The sequence below is a fragment of the Paramormyrops kingsleyae genome, chromosome 10 (genome assembly GCF_048594095.1).
Source record: "Paramormyrops kingsleyae isolate MSU_618 chromosome 10, PKINGS_0.4, whole genome shotgun sequence".
In the NCBI taxonomy this organism is placed as follows: domain Eukaryota; kingdom Metazoa; phylum Chordata; class Actinopteri; order Osteoglossiformes; family Mormyridae; genus Paramormyrops; species Paramormyrops kingsleyae.
The window spans coordinates 15,861,020-15,877,086 of NC_132806.1; the positions used below are offsets into that span (position 1 = coordinate 15,861,020).

Here is a 16,067-nt window from a genome sequence, read left to right on the forward strand (position 1 = left end):
CCGAGATTCCATAAGTGAGCGAAAGACCCTTCCCCGGTTATGCGCGTCCCCATCCTGACCATAATTTGAGAATTTATGGGGAATCGCGCCTGCGCAGATGCGAGGTAACTGTCTGGGTTCGTTTCGTGGTTCCTCCGATGACTCTGGTGAGGGTGTGAGTTTAAGGGAGAGAGTGTGAGGGACGTGGTGGGGTTCAGATTAACACTGAGGACTGCGGCCGCCCTGAGTGTGTGATCGCTAGGACCGAAGTGCCGCGAAACACTGCAGGGGGACGGGGAAGGAGACCAGAAAGCCAACGTCTGGGAATGAAAGAGGGATCAAGGCAGGGGTAGAGGAAGAAAAGGCACCAGAATCGCAACGGCAGAAGCGAAACAGGCGGCACGGGCTGAAATAGTTACTTTGGATTAAGGGCCAGAAGTATCCCGACTCAAAACATTCCGATTAAAAAGAAGGCTCCGGAAGTCGGTGAGTTTATTGCCTATTAAACCGCTACGACCCCAGGCGTGATTGTGCGTGAGAACCACCTCGCCACCCCCTTCCCCAAATCTCCTCTTGCACAGTTGATTTATTCTGAGCAGTTTTAGATTTACGGTATAAATTATTCTGTTTTAAACATACTATTATTATGGAGTTATTTCCTTATGATTTTGAAAAACCCGTGAGTTTTTGTACGACTGCTTGTCTGATTGTCTCTTGAACTGTTAATAATTTCTCTAATAGCTACGTATAACTGTTGCGATTATTTTATTTCAATGTAACTACTATTAGTGGCAATTTAACATGCCCATAACAGCTGGAGGAATAATAAAAACACACCCGAGGACTTAAATGACCAATGGATGAATTAAATACGGCTAGTACTAGAACACAAGCCAGGATCAGCGATTTACTGTGCGCACGTCGTTTTAGTTTCCAATGCAATAAAGAACAATGCATCTGGTTACTGCATTTAAGTGTCCGACTCGATGTAATACCGACATCGGGGTTTTAGAGTAAACAGTATTATATATTAAAAAAGATGTCTGGATCTGCCTTGAGCGGAAATGGTTCCGTTTTCGCTATTATTGATGTTGGGCCTCGGCCCTTCAGCTGTTCCGGGCGGTCGGTTCTGTACCACACACACGTACCAGGCCGTACGAGAAACGACAAAACTCCGCTGGGACGGAATAGACGCATCCAGTGCTGCCATGAAAAGAAACACCACCTTTATCATTTATGTATAAAAACCCACCCATCCCCCACCTACTCATATATCTTACGTACAGACGAATGAGTTTTTGTGTATTTGCATTACATGCTGAAGATCGTGCATTACAGCATGGTCAATGGTTATCTAATGAGATAATTCAGGCGGAGGCGAGTTCCTTTTCATCTAAGATCAATTTAAACTACTATATATTTCAAATTTATGAAAAGGTAATGCAATCACTACAAATTTCCCAGTGAAGCCCGTCGGTATAAATACTAATAACTCCCCGTCTAGATGCGTGTGTTCTGGACACCCGTGTGCAGAAAACACGCGTCCGTCGAAAACCGACGCGGATTTGCATTTATTGCGCATTTTGACGGGCGGCTGCGAAATGCCGAAGACGCCCCCTTCTGTCGTATTAAAAACGTTCTCAGCTCCGATTAATTCGGCGACTCGTCTGTCGCTCTTTCGCTTAACAGGTGCCATGTTTGCGTATCTTTATTTAGATCCTCCGATCAGTGTTAGCGCCACCGGGATACTTTACAAGACCGACTGGTGAATGAGTGACTTGGTTTTTAATGTTCCCGCATAGCTACATTATTCTGATCGCATTATTCTGTTATTCTGGACATTTATAAACTATCACCAACGAAAACATTATAGGAATATATTTATTTTACAGAACTGCACAGTTACTACAATCTCCTTCTGGTTGGATAAAAGCGATATAGGCCTAGGCACTTGTAACCTGGTATGATTTTTTCGTGTTCTGGTTTAGCTTTTTTTTTGAGCTCATTGCTCAACAAAAGTTTAATCTATCAAATATTTGATCTTTTCGTAGAATATTCATTTACGGACGTTGGTATAATCATACCTATAATTCTCCTTATCAGGAAAACAGTTTTATAGCATGTCGTACACTTTTCAAAATTGTATCGTTAGATAATAAAACTATAGCGTTAGATAATTACAAATTTAAATATTTATACTGAGTCCAATTATAAGTTAGGCCTATTTTGATTTTTAAAAACTGCTTTAACGATATTAATGCAATGTTCACAATTGTAATGGTTTGATATCGGAACATGAACGCCCGTTTGGTATTGAAGTTGTATATTCCGAAATAATTTATGTGATCTGTGATAGCAGATCGCACTGTCACCCTTACATTAAGCATACGACTCTAATGAATCCATCTGTGCATGTGCAGTGCTGGAATGGCGGATGCAGATTTGGACTTCCAGACCGGGGACGCCGGCGCGTCCGCCACCTTTCCTATGCAGTGCTCCGCCCTGCGCAAGAACGGCTTCGTGGTGCTAAAAGGGCGGCCTTGCAAGATCGTGGAGATGTCCACCTCCAAAACCGGCAAGCACGGGCATGCCAAGGTATAGAGAACAGCAGTTAGGCTACTAAACTGAAAACCAAAGGGATTTAACGGCAATACATGGACACGTATCGGTTGTGTTTGATGTGTGTGTGTGTGTATAGGTTAGACTTCATTCAGATTCATTGACTGTTTTCCATGTAACTTTTCCTTGAACCCTTGCTTTCAAATCAGCATGTATTTTTCATTCAACAGGTCCACATGGTGGGCATAGATATTTTCTCTGGGAAGAAGTATGAAGATATCTGTCCCTCCACTCATAACATGGATGTGCCCAACATCAAGAGGATGGACTACCAGGTGGGGGGCTCCAACAGGAGCGTACATGAAGCATAGACTGTAGCAGAGTAGTTAAGGGTACAGACCGATGTGAGAGTCCCTAAAAATCGCTTCTAATAATTACTGCAACCCTGTATAGATGAAGTGGTTGGAAAATAGGTTGGAGAACTGCTGATAATCATCAGTTAAGCAAGAGAGTAATAATTTCAGTATCTATTAACTAGAATCATTACATGTTGCTTCCGATTCCTCCCATTCCAACCCTCTGTGGGTCCGTAGCTGATTGGCATACAAGATGGCTACCTGTCTCTGCTTCAAGACAGTGGCGAGGTGCGGGAGGACCTGAAGATGCCAGAGGGAGACCTGGGCAAGGAGATAGAGAGCAGGTTTGACGCTGGAGAAGAGATCCTGGTTAGTAGTCATCCATCTTTTATTATGCTATAAATCAGGGCTAGGCAACCCTGATCCTGGAGCGCCAATATCTAGCAGATTTTCTATTGTACCTGATGAGTTACTATCTGCCTGAGATCAGATGTGGTTCATCAGAGATCCGGTAGGAAGGAAAACCTGCTGGGTACCGGCACCCCAGGATCCGGGTTGCCTATCCCTGGTGTAAATTAGTCTGCTAACCTCCTGGGTACTGGTCCCTAGGTCTTACATGCATCACTTACTTGCTTTAAAGGCATTTTATGCTTGGCGTAATTATGTAATGCATTAGAAATGTAGAAAAAAATGAAGTCAGTCCCAGATTTTTGGGGAAAGGCAGTGGTGTAAAACAATGGAAGATAATTATTTTCCACTCAGATGGAAGGAACATCTCTGGTTCATGGTCTTCTCTTGTTTTCCCTCGAACAGATCACTGTTTTGTCTGCTATGAATGAGGAGTCTGCGGTTGCTATCAAAGCCATGGCCAAATAAATCGATGCAGGTAAACACAGGTCACCTGGAGCCTTGGACGTTCCCTCCCCACTGCTTCTGAAGCCCCAGTGTAATGTGTCTGCCCACCAGTAGCCGCACAAAAGACAGAGAGACTGGGAACCTAGATTGTCGAGGATCCGAATATCTGTCCATTTTTATCATCAGACTATTAGAACATAAAGTAAGATTATTGTATAAAGTAGACTGAAAGTAGTCCGTCACTGTTACTGGTATAGAATGTAGTTTGTAAATTATACAGATGTATTTTTGCATTCAGCATGTGCTATACATGAATATATAATTTTAAGCATGATTTTAATGTCAGTGTAGCAGGGTCAATTTCAGTTTTTAGAATTCACTTATTTATAATTTGTTCTGGCAGGCAGGTAATTGGATGTATGAAAAGCAGAGAGAGCAAATCCGAGCTGGGGGGGGGGGGGGCCTTAACCCACAGCTTTCAAATGCACCATGTCACATGCACGTTTGGCAGCTAGGCTTGTTCTAAATGTGAATTCGGCTAACTGTCATATACTGAATTCCCATCTGCGATTTCACCATTGAGAATGCTGAGACCCTGTTTTGGGCACCTTGCGTCTGTTCTAAGGTGGAAAGTAAGAGCCAGGAGTCTTCTGGGCACTATGGTCCTAAGGCCGTCTTCATCTCAATGTCCTTGGTTGTCGGGTTCTGTATTTATGCCATTCTTGGTTCCAGATAGAGTTGCAAGTGTGTTTTGGTATATCACCAATCATTGGATAAAAGAATGAGTTTAATCTGTGGGTTCTGTACTCTCTCGCCACTCTTCCTGTTATCTTTCCTTCTTTTCTCCTTCCATTCCCTTCTTCTCTTCCCTCCTGCTCTGATTTCAGGGCTTGACCAGATGTACTGAGCCTGTCAAAGAAGAGATAATGACCTCGGCATCGCTGTACCCCCCCTTCATTCTAGCTCCGTTACTTTCTTTATTTTTATTTATCCATACCACAACCCCCACCCCCCAAAATCCAAGCCTTTTGGATGAAATTAAGAAATAATGTAAGAATTGGAACAAAAAAAATCTTGCCATATAGAAAGAAATGAAACAACGGAGAGGTTTGTATTCTCATAACTACAAAGTGCCCGCTGGGACTTGGCGGTGCATTTTTGTACCTCTACAAAAGCAAAATCAAGGAAATTTAAGGGCTTCTGCATGTAACACAGTTCTGTCTCTGTTCTGGTTTTCTGCTGTGTTCCGGGTTTCTCTTGTAAGTAGGATTTGTCTTCCTACTGGCTGTCAAACTATTTGTCAGGCTTAGTTCAGGATCTCTTTTAGTTCAAGGGAAACATTTGATGGTTTATTCAGTACCAGTTTCACAGAGGATTTAAATAGACAAGACTTGTAATATGATTTTCATCTGTGGGCATAATTTTAGTAAAGGCCTTTGTGTCTGCCCATGCAGATTACGTAAGGCTGTATATCAACCTCAGTATGACATCACAGCGCAGATGAAAGCAACCAGCAGGAACGTATTGCTTGTCTCTAAGTTTATTCCCCACCTGCTGTGACATTTCATCCTGGCTATGCCTAACGTCATTTTTTCACACCCACTTTTACTCTGATTCTAACCAAGACCTCAGACCCCAATCAGACCGATCCCATTAGAAGTCTGGTTGCTTATGTAAACCTTCTCTCCTCTGCCTATGTTGCTCCTCTCTGGAAAACCCTGTTAAAGACTCATTGATCCACTAATGAGGAAAAACACAGGATTCTTTAAACATTATTGCATTTGATTTGTTGAAAACCCTTGCAAACACAATTTGTAAAAGCTTTTATTATTTTATTTTTTTTGTAACTCTGAAACTTTGGCTGTCCAACTGAAAGGCTCCTTAGAATCTCTCCCTTGTGAATCCCAAATGAAAAAAGCTGCTCTAAAAGAATGTCATTATTTGGGATTAATTGTTGAGGTTAGGGTTTTAGTCTTCTTGTGGTGTTGATGCCATCTCTTTTCTTTGTTTTCCATGGGTTTCGTAAGTGACTCTGTTGAAGTTTGAGCTTTTGAAGTCCCCGGGAGGATAGAATTGATGGCCATGTAGCACTGGTCATGGCAGAAAGGAGGAAAGGACGAGAGAGAAACCTCACTCAAGTGAGAGCCGCTTAGCTGGAATGTGCTGCTTGGCGCTCGGTCGTGCCTGTTCGTCTTAATCACATTGTGATGGTTCTGCCCCATTCACGTCCCCTCAGCATCCACATAGCGCAGGCCGTCTGCCACGTGCTAAAGCCCTGAGCTTCCCATAATCCCATGTAGCTTTGGCAGTTTCCATGGCAAACTGCGAACAAAGCAGTCACATCCCCTTGAAAATGATACAATCTGCCATCTCTTTATCCGTGCGGGTCTTCCAGTTTACTTGCTACTGCCCAGTGATTGTGGGAATACATTTTTGGCTTTTGACTGGGCTAAGGAAAGTCACTCTGGAGCACTGACAACAGACATGTAAGCAGTTATTCTAATCCAGAATGATTTAATTCCAGAAATGTTCAATTAAGTCGAATATTTATTTTACACACACGCACACACACACACACACACACACACACACACAGATAAAGATTTAAGAACCACTCCTGCCTGTATATTTAGCTTGATGGAAACAATAAAAGGTAAATGGAGGGAATTGAGATTTCTAATGTATGTAAAGTCAGTGTAAACATCGAAATAGGTGATGTTGGGGTATTCATCTGACTCCGATTTTGGTACAAGCAGTTCTCATATCGTGATGTCCATCAACCGGATAAATCACTGTGGAATCGCTTGATCCAAAGTTGAGATGAAGGCCTTTCAAACTCTGTATTTGCCGTTTCCGAAGTGAGCCAAATCTTCAGATTTTTTGAGGAAGAGTCGGAGTGCCGTCATTTTACGGAAGCGCGGAAGAGTTGCATTCAGGTTTGTTAAGCTGAAATGGTTCAGAAACGTGTGTTGGGTGTTCATCATTCTTACCATCCAAAGAAGTTTGGCATCGTGAAAGGAAACAAAAAATACGATCTAATAGTCAATAAATTATCCAGAAACCTGTAAGTATGTAACTTCTCACAAATGTTTTACCCTGTTAATTGGTTTGTATGTTTTTTCTAATGATTGCTGTACGTAGAGTTATGACTATTATTGTATTATTTACAAACGAAGATAAATGACACCCGGTAGAGACGCACAAGGATCGAAGCCACATGTTAAGAATGAGATACTTTCTCACTGTAAGAAAAGAGGTGTTTGTGCTTCAGCTCTCCAGCTGTAATGACTCTGTATAGATGCACCTGTGCACCAGAACGCTATTAAAACTCTTATTCCCTGTGAAACAAGTGAGAACCATGGCTGTCGAGTTGTGATTTCTGTCTGCGGTCGTCATTCGGGGGTGGGAGAAGATTCACTTTTATGAAGCTCCCTGAGAATAGGGCCTGATCCAGTGCAGAAGTGTAACTGTCCCAGAAAACCACAGCACAGCTGCACAGAAGTGGATGCAGTAAGAATCTGTCCCTTTACTAGTTTCTCAAACCACTCTACAGGGACACCTAGACAGTTAACTTTTCTGTTTTTTCCCAGTTTGCAACACACCTGTACCAGGTATTTGGTGTTTTTGCTTGATTTTTTGGTTCAGGTCTGTTGGGTGCTGGAACAAAAACATGGACTGTCTGGAGGTTCCTGAGGACTGGACTGTGAAATGCTGCTTTAACGGGACAGGAATGATTTGTGAGCCTAACAATCCAGCAAGTTGAATTTAATAGACATATTTCTAGCCATCGATGTTCAAGAAATTTATGATTTATAACACATAATATGTAGTATATTTATTTTATGTATTATGTAGTATAGTTATTTTTGTGTAACCACTTGCTCATATTTTTAAGAGTATTATGTCTAATATTTTCCATCAATGGCACTTTATCAACAAAAATGTAAAATTTTTCCTGTATTTTGTTAATGATCAAGGACTTTGAGATTCAAACCCCATCTACAGAATGTCTTGGAAACCAACAAACCTTACAGGGCAAAACCACAAAAGCTGCTCATCCCACCACAGCATCACCAGGTGCACATTTTTAGAGTGAATCACCAGTGTCCATTGTCTCACAATCTTGAAACTCGGCTCTTGGTGAGAGTGACGAATTCCAGATCCCAGCTCAAATGCTGACCTGACAGCAGGTATTAGCTTAACTTATGAGTCCATGCCTGGTGAAATCATGATGGGCAAAAACAATAAATTCATGGTCTTTAGGTCAGTAAAGATCTGGTGCTCCAACCATTAGAAGAAAAACACAGTCATACACAAGAGTGACCAAATGAAATGTATTTATTGATGGTTTTGATAAGGAAAATTGCCATCGAACCGCGGAATGAGCAAGTGCAGTAAACCTAGGTAATATGTCAGGTCATATTTTAAGCATATGACAGTGGTTGTGAGTCACCTATGGAGAATAGCAAAGGCAGATCATGCAGTAGAAAGACAGAGAGGAGTCACAAATCCTGATGCTTCTCCCACACATTCGCAGACAGTCTGACCAATCTTTCCAGCCGTCTATCCATAGGATGTTGGCGACATCATCCCGTTTGACAGGAAGGCCGCCCCATCTGGACTGGTGGCTACTTGCTGTGGTGGTAGAACCTCGGTGCTGTCTGTGGGTGTGACAGATAGGCATGGCGGGATGCGGGCTGTGGGGAGCTCTGGAACGTGGTCTGCAGAGGAACACAAAAAGAGGAATGTCACCGGACGCGAGGCAGGAACGGAACACAGTGGCAGGGCGGCTCGGAGTCCTCAGGGCCTGGAAAGCCACACAGGCGCATTAAGCCAAAACAGCCCGGGTAAGATAGACAGATACTAAAATCACATGTTTCTCGCACCCGATACCAGATTGTGGTTTTGACTTGACCCAGGATGGTGCGACTCACCGCGTGAGCTTGCTGAGGGGAGGTGCCGTGGCTGAAGCCCCCAGGAGAGGCGGGCTGGGGGGGGTGACCATACGGAAGCCCTGACTGTATCACAAGCACAAGATGAAAAAGCATATATATATATATAAAACCTTAACTCTTCCAAAGGAAAAGACAGCAAAAGCTATACAATAAGAACTGACTACTGATTTGTTTGTGTGTTTTTAACTGGCGCTGCTTAGACAGCTACTAAACAGCATTATATATTCACCAGTGTCTCTCAACCCAGTCCTCGGGGACCCCAGATAGTCCACATTTTTGCTCCCTCCCAGCTCCTAACACAACTGAACCAGATAGTCATGTGGGAGGGAACAGAAATGTGGACTGTCTGAGGTCCCAAAAAACTGGGCTGAGAAACACTGAAACAAACAGTTGTTGTATCTCGCTGGTACAGCTTTTGGGTTTATTGATGAGTCAATGCTCATCAATGTGCTGGGGTCCCCTCAATACAGGGCACTTTTTATATATTTCGGTGCTAGAGCACTTTGGAACCACTAGAGGGCATATGTACCACTAGGCCCAAATAAAAAGGCCAAAGTAACAGAGCCCTTTCGGACGCCTCTCCACTCGTACTGTCAGCTGGGGGAGCTGGTGGGCTACGGCTGCAGATATATGGCCCGGCCTGTCTGTGCGCGAGTGCTGCACCTTGGAGGGAGGGATCTGCACAGCGAGGGAGGCGGGAGCCAAGAGGCCAGCAGGGCCGGTGTGGAGGGCCTGGGTGGGGAGGGGCCTCAGGGTGCCCTGCGGACAAACGAGGAGACCAATCACTGACAACAGACAACTGCTCTTCGGGCCAAAGCAAAACATGTGTGCCAGTGTTACTCAACCTGGACCTGAGGGACCCCCAGGTCCACATTTTTGCTCCCTCTCAGCCAGCCAGTCTAAATTTTTGCTCCTGGTAGGGGGGTCCCCAAGGATTGGTTTGGGAAACACTGATATATACCACTCAGGCGAGACATGCAAGGTCAGCGTACCCGGATATAAAATCCAAACCTCAACAAATGACTGCTTTACATATCTAATGGCGGCCCATGGTAACTGGTTATCTATCTAGGGTTCTGGAACATTCCGAGATACCCCCCCCCCCCGCAATATGTTAGAGACTCACCGAATCAGTGAAGCCAGACTGCTGGTTGGCATGTTCCAACTGCTTCTGCAGGGGGATGCTGGCGCTGGGGATGAACCCTGGAAAGCCATTAACAGGGATCAGCATCAACTGCTTTTTTCTGTATATTGTTATCAGGAGCGACTTCATGTTTGACACGCAGGATGCGCAGAGCCACTGTCATAACTGAGGAGCCATTTTATTCAGATACCAACAGAGGCGGCCTTGTTGTTCCTGGGGGCCGACTCAAAACGTCACTTTGGGTGACTTTTGGGTGAAGTTTGTTTTTTTTTTTATCTTTGATTTTACTTCTTTTCACGACACTGCTGGGATATGATCACTTCATGGTTGCATTTAACCTTAGAGTCAGAAGATCATAGCAGAACATGCTGCTTCACCACCTAAATAAGAAATGTGTTTAACTAAATATTTAGTGTAGTGACTGGTTGTGGCCAAAAGGGGGAGCCCAAACCTCAGAGGCCCCATGCAAATGTGTCATCGTAGTCGACATATTTCAGATCCAGAAAGGCAAATAAGCCATTGTACGCGGAGTGGCGACACCCTTCAGAGAAAAGGACAGCTTGTGCGTGGATGGAGCCTGTAAACCTGTAAACGGCAGGCTTACCTGTCTGAGAGGTGAAGTGGCTGTGAACAGGGTAGCCCTGCTGCTGGTGGGGCAGGTACTGCATGGTCGGGAAAGCCGGGGCAGCTGGAGACAGAAGAAAAGAAGCCGCATTCACCCCATAAGCAAACAGCATTAAAAAACAGAAGCACCTGACCAAAAACTCCCAAACCCCGGAAAAGTCTCCCAGCCTCACCCGGGAATCACATGCTCACACACACACATGCGCACGGTACCTCTGAGCTGCGAGCTGCTAGCAAAGCTGACTGGCACAGACTGGGTGGCCGCGTAAGGGGAGGCATGCTGCTGTTGGCTGACGCCGTAGGGCCCGTGAGCCGATTGGCTGGCTGAGTACTGGCCGTGCTCAGAGCTTCCTGTGCTGAAGGCCGGCTGGCCCTGGAAATGACGCACCTGCCGTGTGACACGTAGAGAGAAAAAGCTGTAAGCATGCTGCCACATTTACCGGCTTTAACCGCAGACATCCAATAAACAGAAGAGAGAATATAAACAGGTGTATAGCACACCGATTTCTATGTGGGAACAGAGTGAATGGAGGCAGCACAGTGGTTAGCACTGGTGCCTCACACCTCTGGGACTAGGGTTCGAGTCTCCCTGTATGTGGAGTTTGCATGTTCTCCTCCAGGTACTCCAGCTTAAAACATGCTGTTGTTAACTGGAATTGCCAAATTGCCCATAGGTGTGCCTTTCTGAGTGAATGGTATGAGTGTGCCCTGTGATGGGGTATCAGGATTGGCACCCCATCCTGGGTTGCTCCCTGCCTTGCAAGGGTCCTCCAGTAGGTAACCCTCCCCGAGTCTTGGACCAGTGAAGTCCTCATATCATCCTGTCCTGATGAGATACAGCAAAGTGGTGACGTTCGGCTTATCCCGGCACTCACCGGGATCACGGGCGTCTGGAACAGCTGCTTACTACGATCCCCCAGCAGCGCCCCCGTGCGGCCGTGACTGACCGGACTGCCTGAGAGAACAGCAGGGTGGGGTTACTCAGAGGAACCGCAATTCAGGCTGTAGTAGTGCCATTACCCATAATCCCACAAACATATCCGAGAAGTGACAGTAGTCAGTGCTGTCTTATTATTATCTCACTTAATAATAATAATGCTATATAACAATTCAATGCAAAGCCATGGCGCTTTGGTTCGTTCCTTATGTGTCAAAGCAGCGTCACACAGTCCCTGTAGCAGCTGGGGGTTAAGGGTCTTGCTCAAAGGCCTAACGCTGACATAACTCTGCCGACCGCAGAATTTGAACCTGGGACCTTCTGATCGCAGGCACACGACAGTCCTAAGCTGCAGAACCACACGCTGCTTCCCCCCACCCCATGCATCCTGCAGGCCGACAGGAGCAGGCAGCAGGACCGGTACCCCTGCCCACTCACCTTGCATGCTCAGCAGATGCTGCCCCGAGTGAATGGGCATGCTGGTCTGGTAGCTGGCAGAGGTCAGAGTGGGCATGTCGCTGTGGGGAGGGGGGGGGGGGTGTGTGAAATGCAGTGCAAAACCAGAAATATCCACAATGCCACCATTACATTGGCACGTGTTCAGAACCATTTAAGGAAGGTTAGGAACGGAAAATTACGTTTTCCACTTTAGCGAAAGGAGAAGCCCCCCTCGTACACTTACCTCTGCTCTTTCCTACGTCGCTTCTCTTCCTCATGAAGCACTTTCTTCAGCTGAAGGAAGAGCTGGTGCTTCTCCTCTTGTAAACCCTGCAGCTTGCCACCCATCTTCATGATCTGTAGTGGGAAAGCCGAGTCGGGAAGAGGAAAGGATGACGTGAAATTCAGCAATATTCCACAGGTTTACTGCATGCAGCCAGGTAAAATTAAGCTTCTGCTTGAGTCCTGTAATCAAGAACCAGGGTTCACCAGTAAAAAAAGTATGTCGGGCAAGCGGATTGGCCAGCTTGTTTCCGCCAATCATAGTTTACGATTTAGCACATGGAAGATAAGATCCTCAGCTAGCTAATATGTGTTAGTGTAACCTTGTTCATAAATGATGGTAGGCACAAAACACAACTGTATCATATCATGTCAATCAGTCAGTCAGCTAGCAACTAAGTCACATTATGTAGCCAAGCTATGCTACATTAATCTACCTTAAGCTACGATGCTAGCTAGCCAGCTAAGCTAATTTACGAGAAAAGTTTCATGTCTGTTGCTATGAGAATACAAAAAACATGTAAGTACTAACAAGACCATTCTCCCCAAATCCATTAATGCTTTACAGCGTGTGGCTGTTGTTTTTTTTACTATCCATAATGACATATACTATCTGATATCCAATCCTCATATTTAAACTGCAGAAGGTGAGAGCTGCTCAAGCTTACGCAGACATGCTTTGGACTCAGCATTACTGCTGAATGTACTGCATTGCTCTGGTGATGGTAGCCGTTTACTTCTACCACTTGTAATTGTGATTGCTGGTTCTAGGACACATTTCATTGTTGTGTGCTGTGGTGAGTCAACACTGATCACCTAATTCTAATAAAATTTTAAATGAATGTTCTAAGAAGAAAATGAAATTAACAGCCCCCCCCCCCCCCCCCCTTACTACTGGCCCAGGGGGTGTTGTGGAGGGGAAAATGTTACGTCCTCACCTGTTCTTTAGTCTCCTCCAGGGACATCCGCTCCTCCATCTCCTTTTTCCTCTTTCTTTCTTCCTCCTCTTTCATCTTTTGCTCCATCATCTTGTCCACCTCTTCTTCCTCTGTGAGAGAATGAGAGTGGAGTGGGCGGTTCATGACCTGTGAAGATGAGCACCAGTAAGGCGGCACAGGTAAAGGCGGCATTTCTGCCAGAGAAGGTGAAGGTGAGTATCCAGTGCATATTTAACTAGAGCAAGCTGTTACGTACTGTGTGCCACATAGGTAAGGTCGATATAGACCGTAATATCCCGCGATTTTGCGTTCTTTTTGCACGACTAGAAGTGGCCATCAATTTCTATCGTAGAGATACGCATATATGTTTCTACATAGTCTGTTCTGTACTAAACTACAGTTACCCTGCCTCCGGCGCTCCCTCTCTCTCATGATGTGCTTATGGAGGGCTCTCGCCATGGCGTTAGACAGTTTGGGTCTCTCCAGCAGAGCAGGCATGGTGATCGGTGGTGGTGGCGCCAGCTGAACGAAGAAAAGACGGTCACATTAAAATGAAAACATTTGCAATTAGAAAATGTAAATTATATATGCATATAATACATATTATTTGTTCTGGTAATATTCTCCGTAATGTCAATTGCGTCTAATAGCAATAAAACTGTGCAAGTCGCATGATTTGTTAATGCGTCAAAAGTAAACTTCTCATCGCGATGTCTGTTAATATACGCTTGTTATGGATACCGGACAATAGCTGAGTAATATTAATGTTGAAGCTGTATGGATATGGAAATGGAAATACATGCCAGAGGCCAAATTCCACTTACCTGTTTTTTTTTTTAGCTTATGCTGTTCTTTATATTTAACTTATATCACTTATACACAAATAAATATAACAGGCAAAGAATTTCAAATCACTAAACGATAAATCTATACTAACCAACCAGCAATGCCGCAATATTCGTGAAGTCGCACTTCCGTTGACGTACAATATAGGAGACGGAAAATAAAACAATTTCCGGCGTCGAAAGATGGGCATTGTAGTTTTACTCAACAAAACTTTAACTCTACGTGAAGTTGCCTTTACCATCATCAACAGTGTGGAAGCCTATGCTGGTGAGTGGGTATGACACTAAGCTTATTAACTACTACCAGCTTTGCGCTCTTGTAACAATCGCACAACTCTGTTGTGCTGTTAAATGTATAAGGAGTGTATTTTTTCTCCGACAGATTTATTTTAAGTTAACACAAACAGCCTGCTCTCCATTAGTGCCTGTGATCAAAAGATTGTGGGTTCCAGTGTGGCTTTGGCAGAATAGTAACATGTCTGAGGGCCCTTGAGCAAGGCTCCATTGGCACTGCCACAGGATATAAACAACACACATCATAAGTAATCACAGTAAGCCATTTAAATCCTTCACGCAGAACATGGCAGGTGGTATGCAACACAGTGAAAGACATTGTCATTCCCGTCTGCAGACCTTTTGCAACAGACAGAACAGTGGGTTTCCCACTTAATTTAAAAATAAATAAATGTACGTAAAGGAGAAGTGAAAGTCACACCTGATTACAGCAAATGCCCCAAGATGTTCCAAGCAACTGAGCAACCATGGAACACAAACTGAAGTTCTCCCTTCAGTACGTTTCAGAACTAAAAGAATGAGCTTGTAGCGTAACATTGTTACTGGTACTGGTCAGCTTCAGGTGGCAAGTGATGTGAAACCGAGAACAAGTGAGTCAGTTCAGTTAAGAACACAATTGTTAGAATTTTCCATTGGCTTGTTTTTTGTGTCTACATACAAAATAAAAGCTTGGCAGGTTTGATAGGAGAACAGAAGTCAAGGTCACTGTTAATGAAATCATACAGTGGTTCTCAAAAAATATCCTGCAGAGGTTTTTCTGAGTCCTAAACCAAATCTGGAGCCTGACAATTTAGCCTCAGTCATACACCTCAGAAGTAGGTTTTAGGTTTGTAATTCAATTCAATGTTGAAAGTAATTCTTGACATTTCTTTTTTTGGGGGGGGGCGGGCGGCGGCAATGCTGGCTGGAGAAATAGGTAGGGTAGAGTGCCTGTGGTCAAGACTGAACTCATAAACATGTGATGTCATAAGTCATGTCCAGCTTCCAAAACATTACAAAGGAGCAAGGTATTAAAATATGATTAGCATAGCCCTAGGTATGCTACATATTATATGTCCTGAAGTGATTGTATTGCTGAACACCAGTGACCAGTGGGCAATGTGAGGCAGAAAGGGGTCAGCAACATTGATGTGCAATTGAGCATCAGTATTAAAATATGCTACATATAAATCCACATTGAGTTTCCCTTTAAGAAGAAACGCAACAGTTCCCACATAATTACAAATTATACAAATTATTTCTAGTGTGCAGCACTCAGAAAGCCCAACTGAATCAGTCTGCAGGCGTGTTTTTAGACAACATAGTGAAATATGGAGGAAACCAGATGTGAAATTTCATTTTGCTTATTTTTAATGGGAGAAGGTGATTAATTTTTCATTTATTTCGCCATTTTTTGGTGATCTATAATGTAAATAGTTTTGCAATGAACGATGCTTCACCTTTTGATTTTGTTCCTCTGTTGTAGTTCTTCACATCATCCAAATGCACTGAATGCTATGACTGGCCAATAAAAATGTAAATACATCCTGGTGACTCGTGGTAAATGTAGTCCTCTTAGTAGAATGAAACTTGACCTGTTCGGGTATATGTTCTTGTATGACGTAAAGAGTGTGGTGAATGACAGAACACATTCCTACAGCCAAGAAAGATGAAATTATAGCTTCTAGCTGCATCACGAGTGTTTAAGTGGTCACTAATAAGCAAGTTAATAACCTGTGCCGTTTCTGGTCATTCAACCAGCAGAATCAAATATTTTCTTGGTTTCTCTCCAGACATTTTCTGGTTGCCTCTGAACCTTTTACAGATGGAGCTGGGAACACAGGTTTCTAATCAAATTCATAAACTACAGATGCTCATCAGC

General features: G+C 44.0%; 2 protein-coding genes across 3 annotated transcripts; one reads left to right on the forward strand and one right to left on the reverse strand.

The window, feature by feature from the left end:
• Positions 1-98: 98 nt before the first annotated feature.
• On the forward strand, positions 99-7,105 carry LOC111854489 (eukaryotic translation initiation factor 5A-1). Its single transcript, XM_023832479.2, has 6 exons — positions 99-465; positions 2,400-2,574; positions 2,769-2,873; positions 3,132-3,263; positions 3,708-3,780; positions 4,637-7,105. Exons 2-5 carry the CDS (start codon positions 2,407-2,409, stop codon positions 3,768-3,770), a joined length of 468 nt encoding a protein of 155 aa, XP_023688247.1. The 5' UTR covers positions 99-465; positions 2,400-2,406; the 3' UTR covers positions 3,771-3,780; positions 4,637-7,105.
• Positions 7,106-8,069: 964 nt separating this feature from the next.
• On the reverse strand, positions 8,070-15,633 carry LOC111854485 (G protein pathway suppressor 2-like). 2 transcript variants are annotated; one of them, XM_023832471.2, is made up of 12 exons: positions 14,005-15,633; positions 13,472-13,589; positions 13,068-13,177; positions 12,092-12,204; positions 11,848-11,927; positions 11,348-11,427; positions 10,686-10,860; positions 10,453-10,536; positions 9,831-9,907; positions 9,368-9,463; positions 8,684-8,767; positions 8,070-8,470 (listed from the first exon to the last, which is right to left on the reverse strand). In XM_023832471.2, exons 1-12 carry the CDS (start codon positions 14,155-14,157, stop codon positions 8,378-8,380), a joined length of 1,263 nt encoding a protein of 420 aa, XP_023688239.2. In that variant the 5' UTR covers positions 14,158-15,633; the 3' UTR covers positions 8,070-8,377. The 2 variants fall into 2 exon arrangements, with proteins under 2 accessions (XP_023688239.2, XP_023688241.1); XM_023832473.2 differs by having other exon boundaries at positions 13,892-15,632.
• Positions 15,634-16,067: the final 434 nt, after the last annotated feature.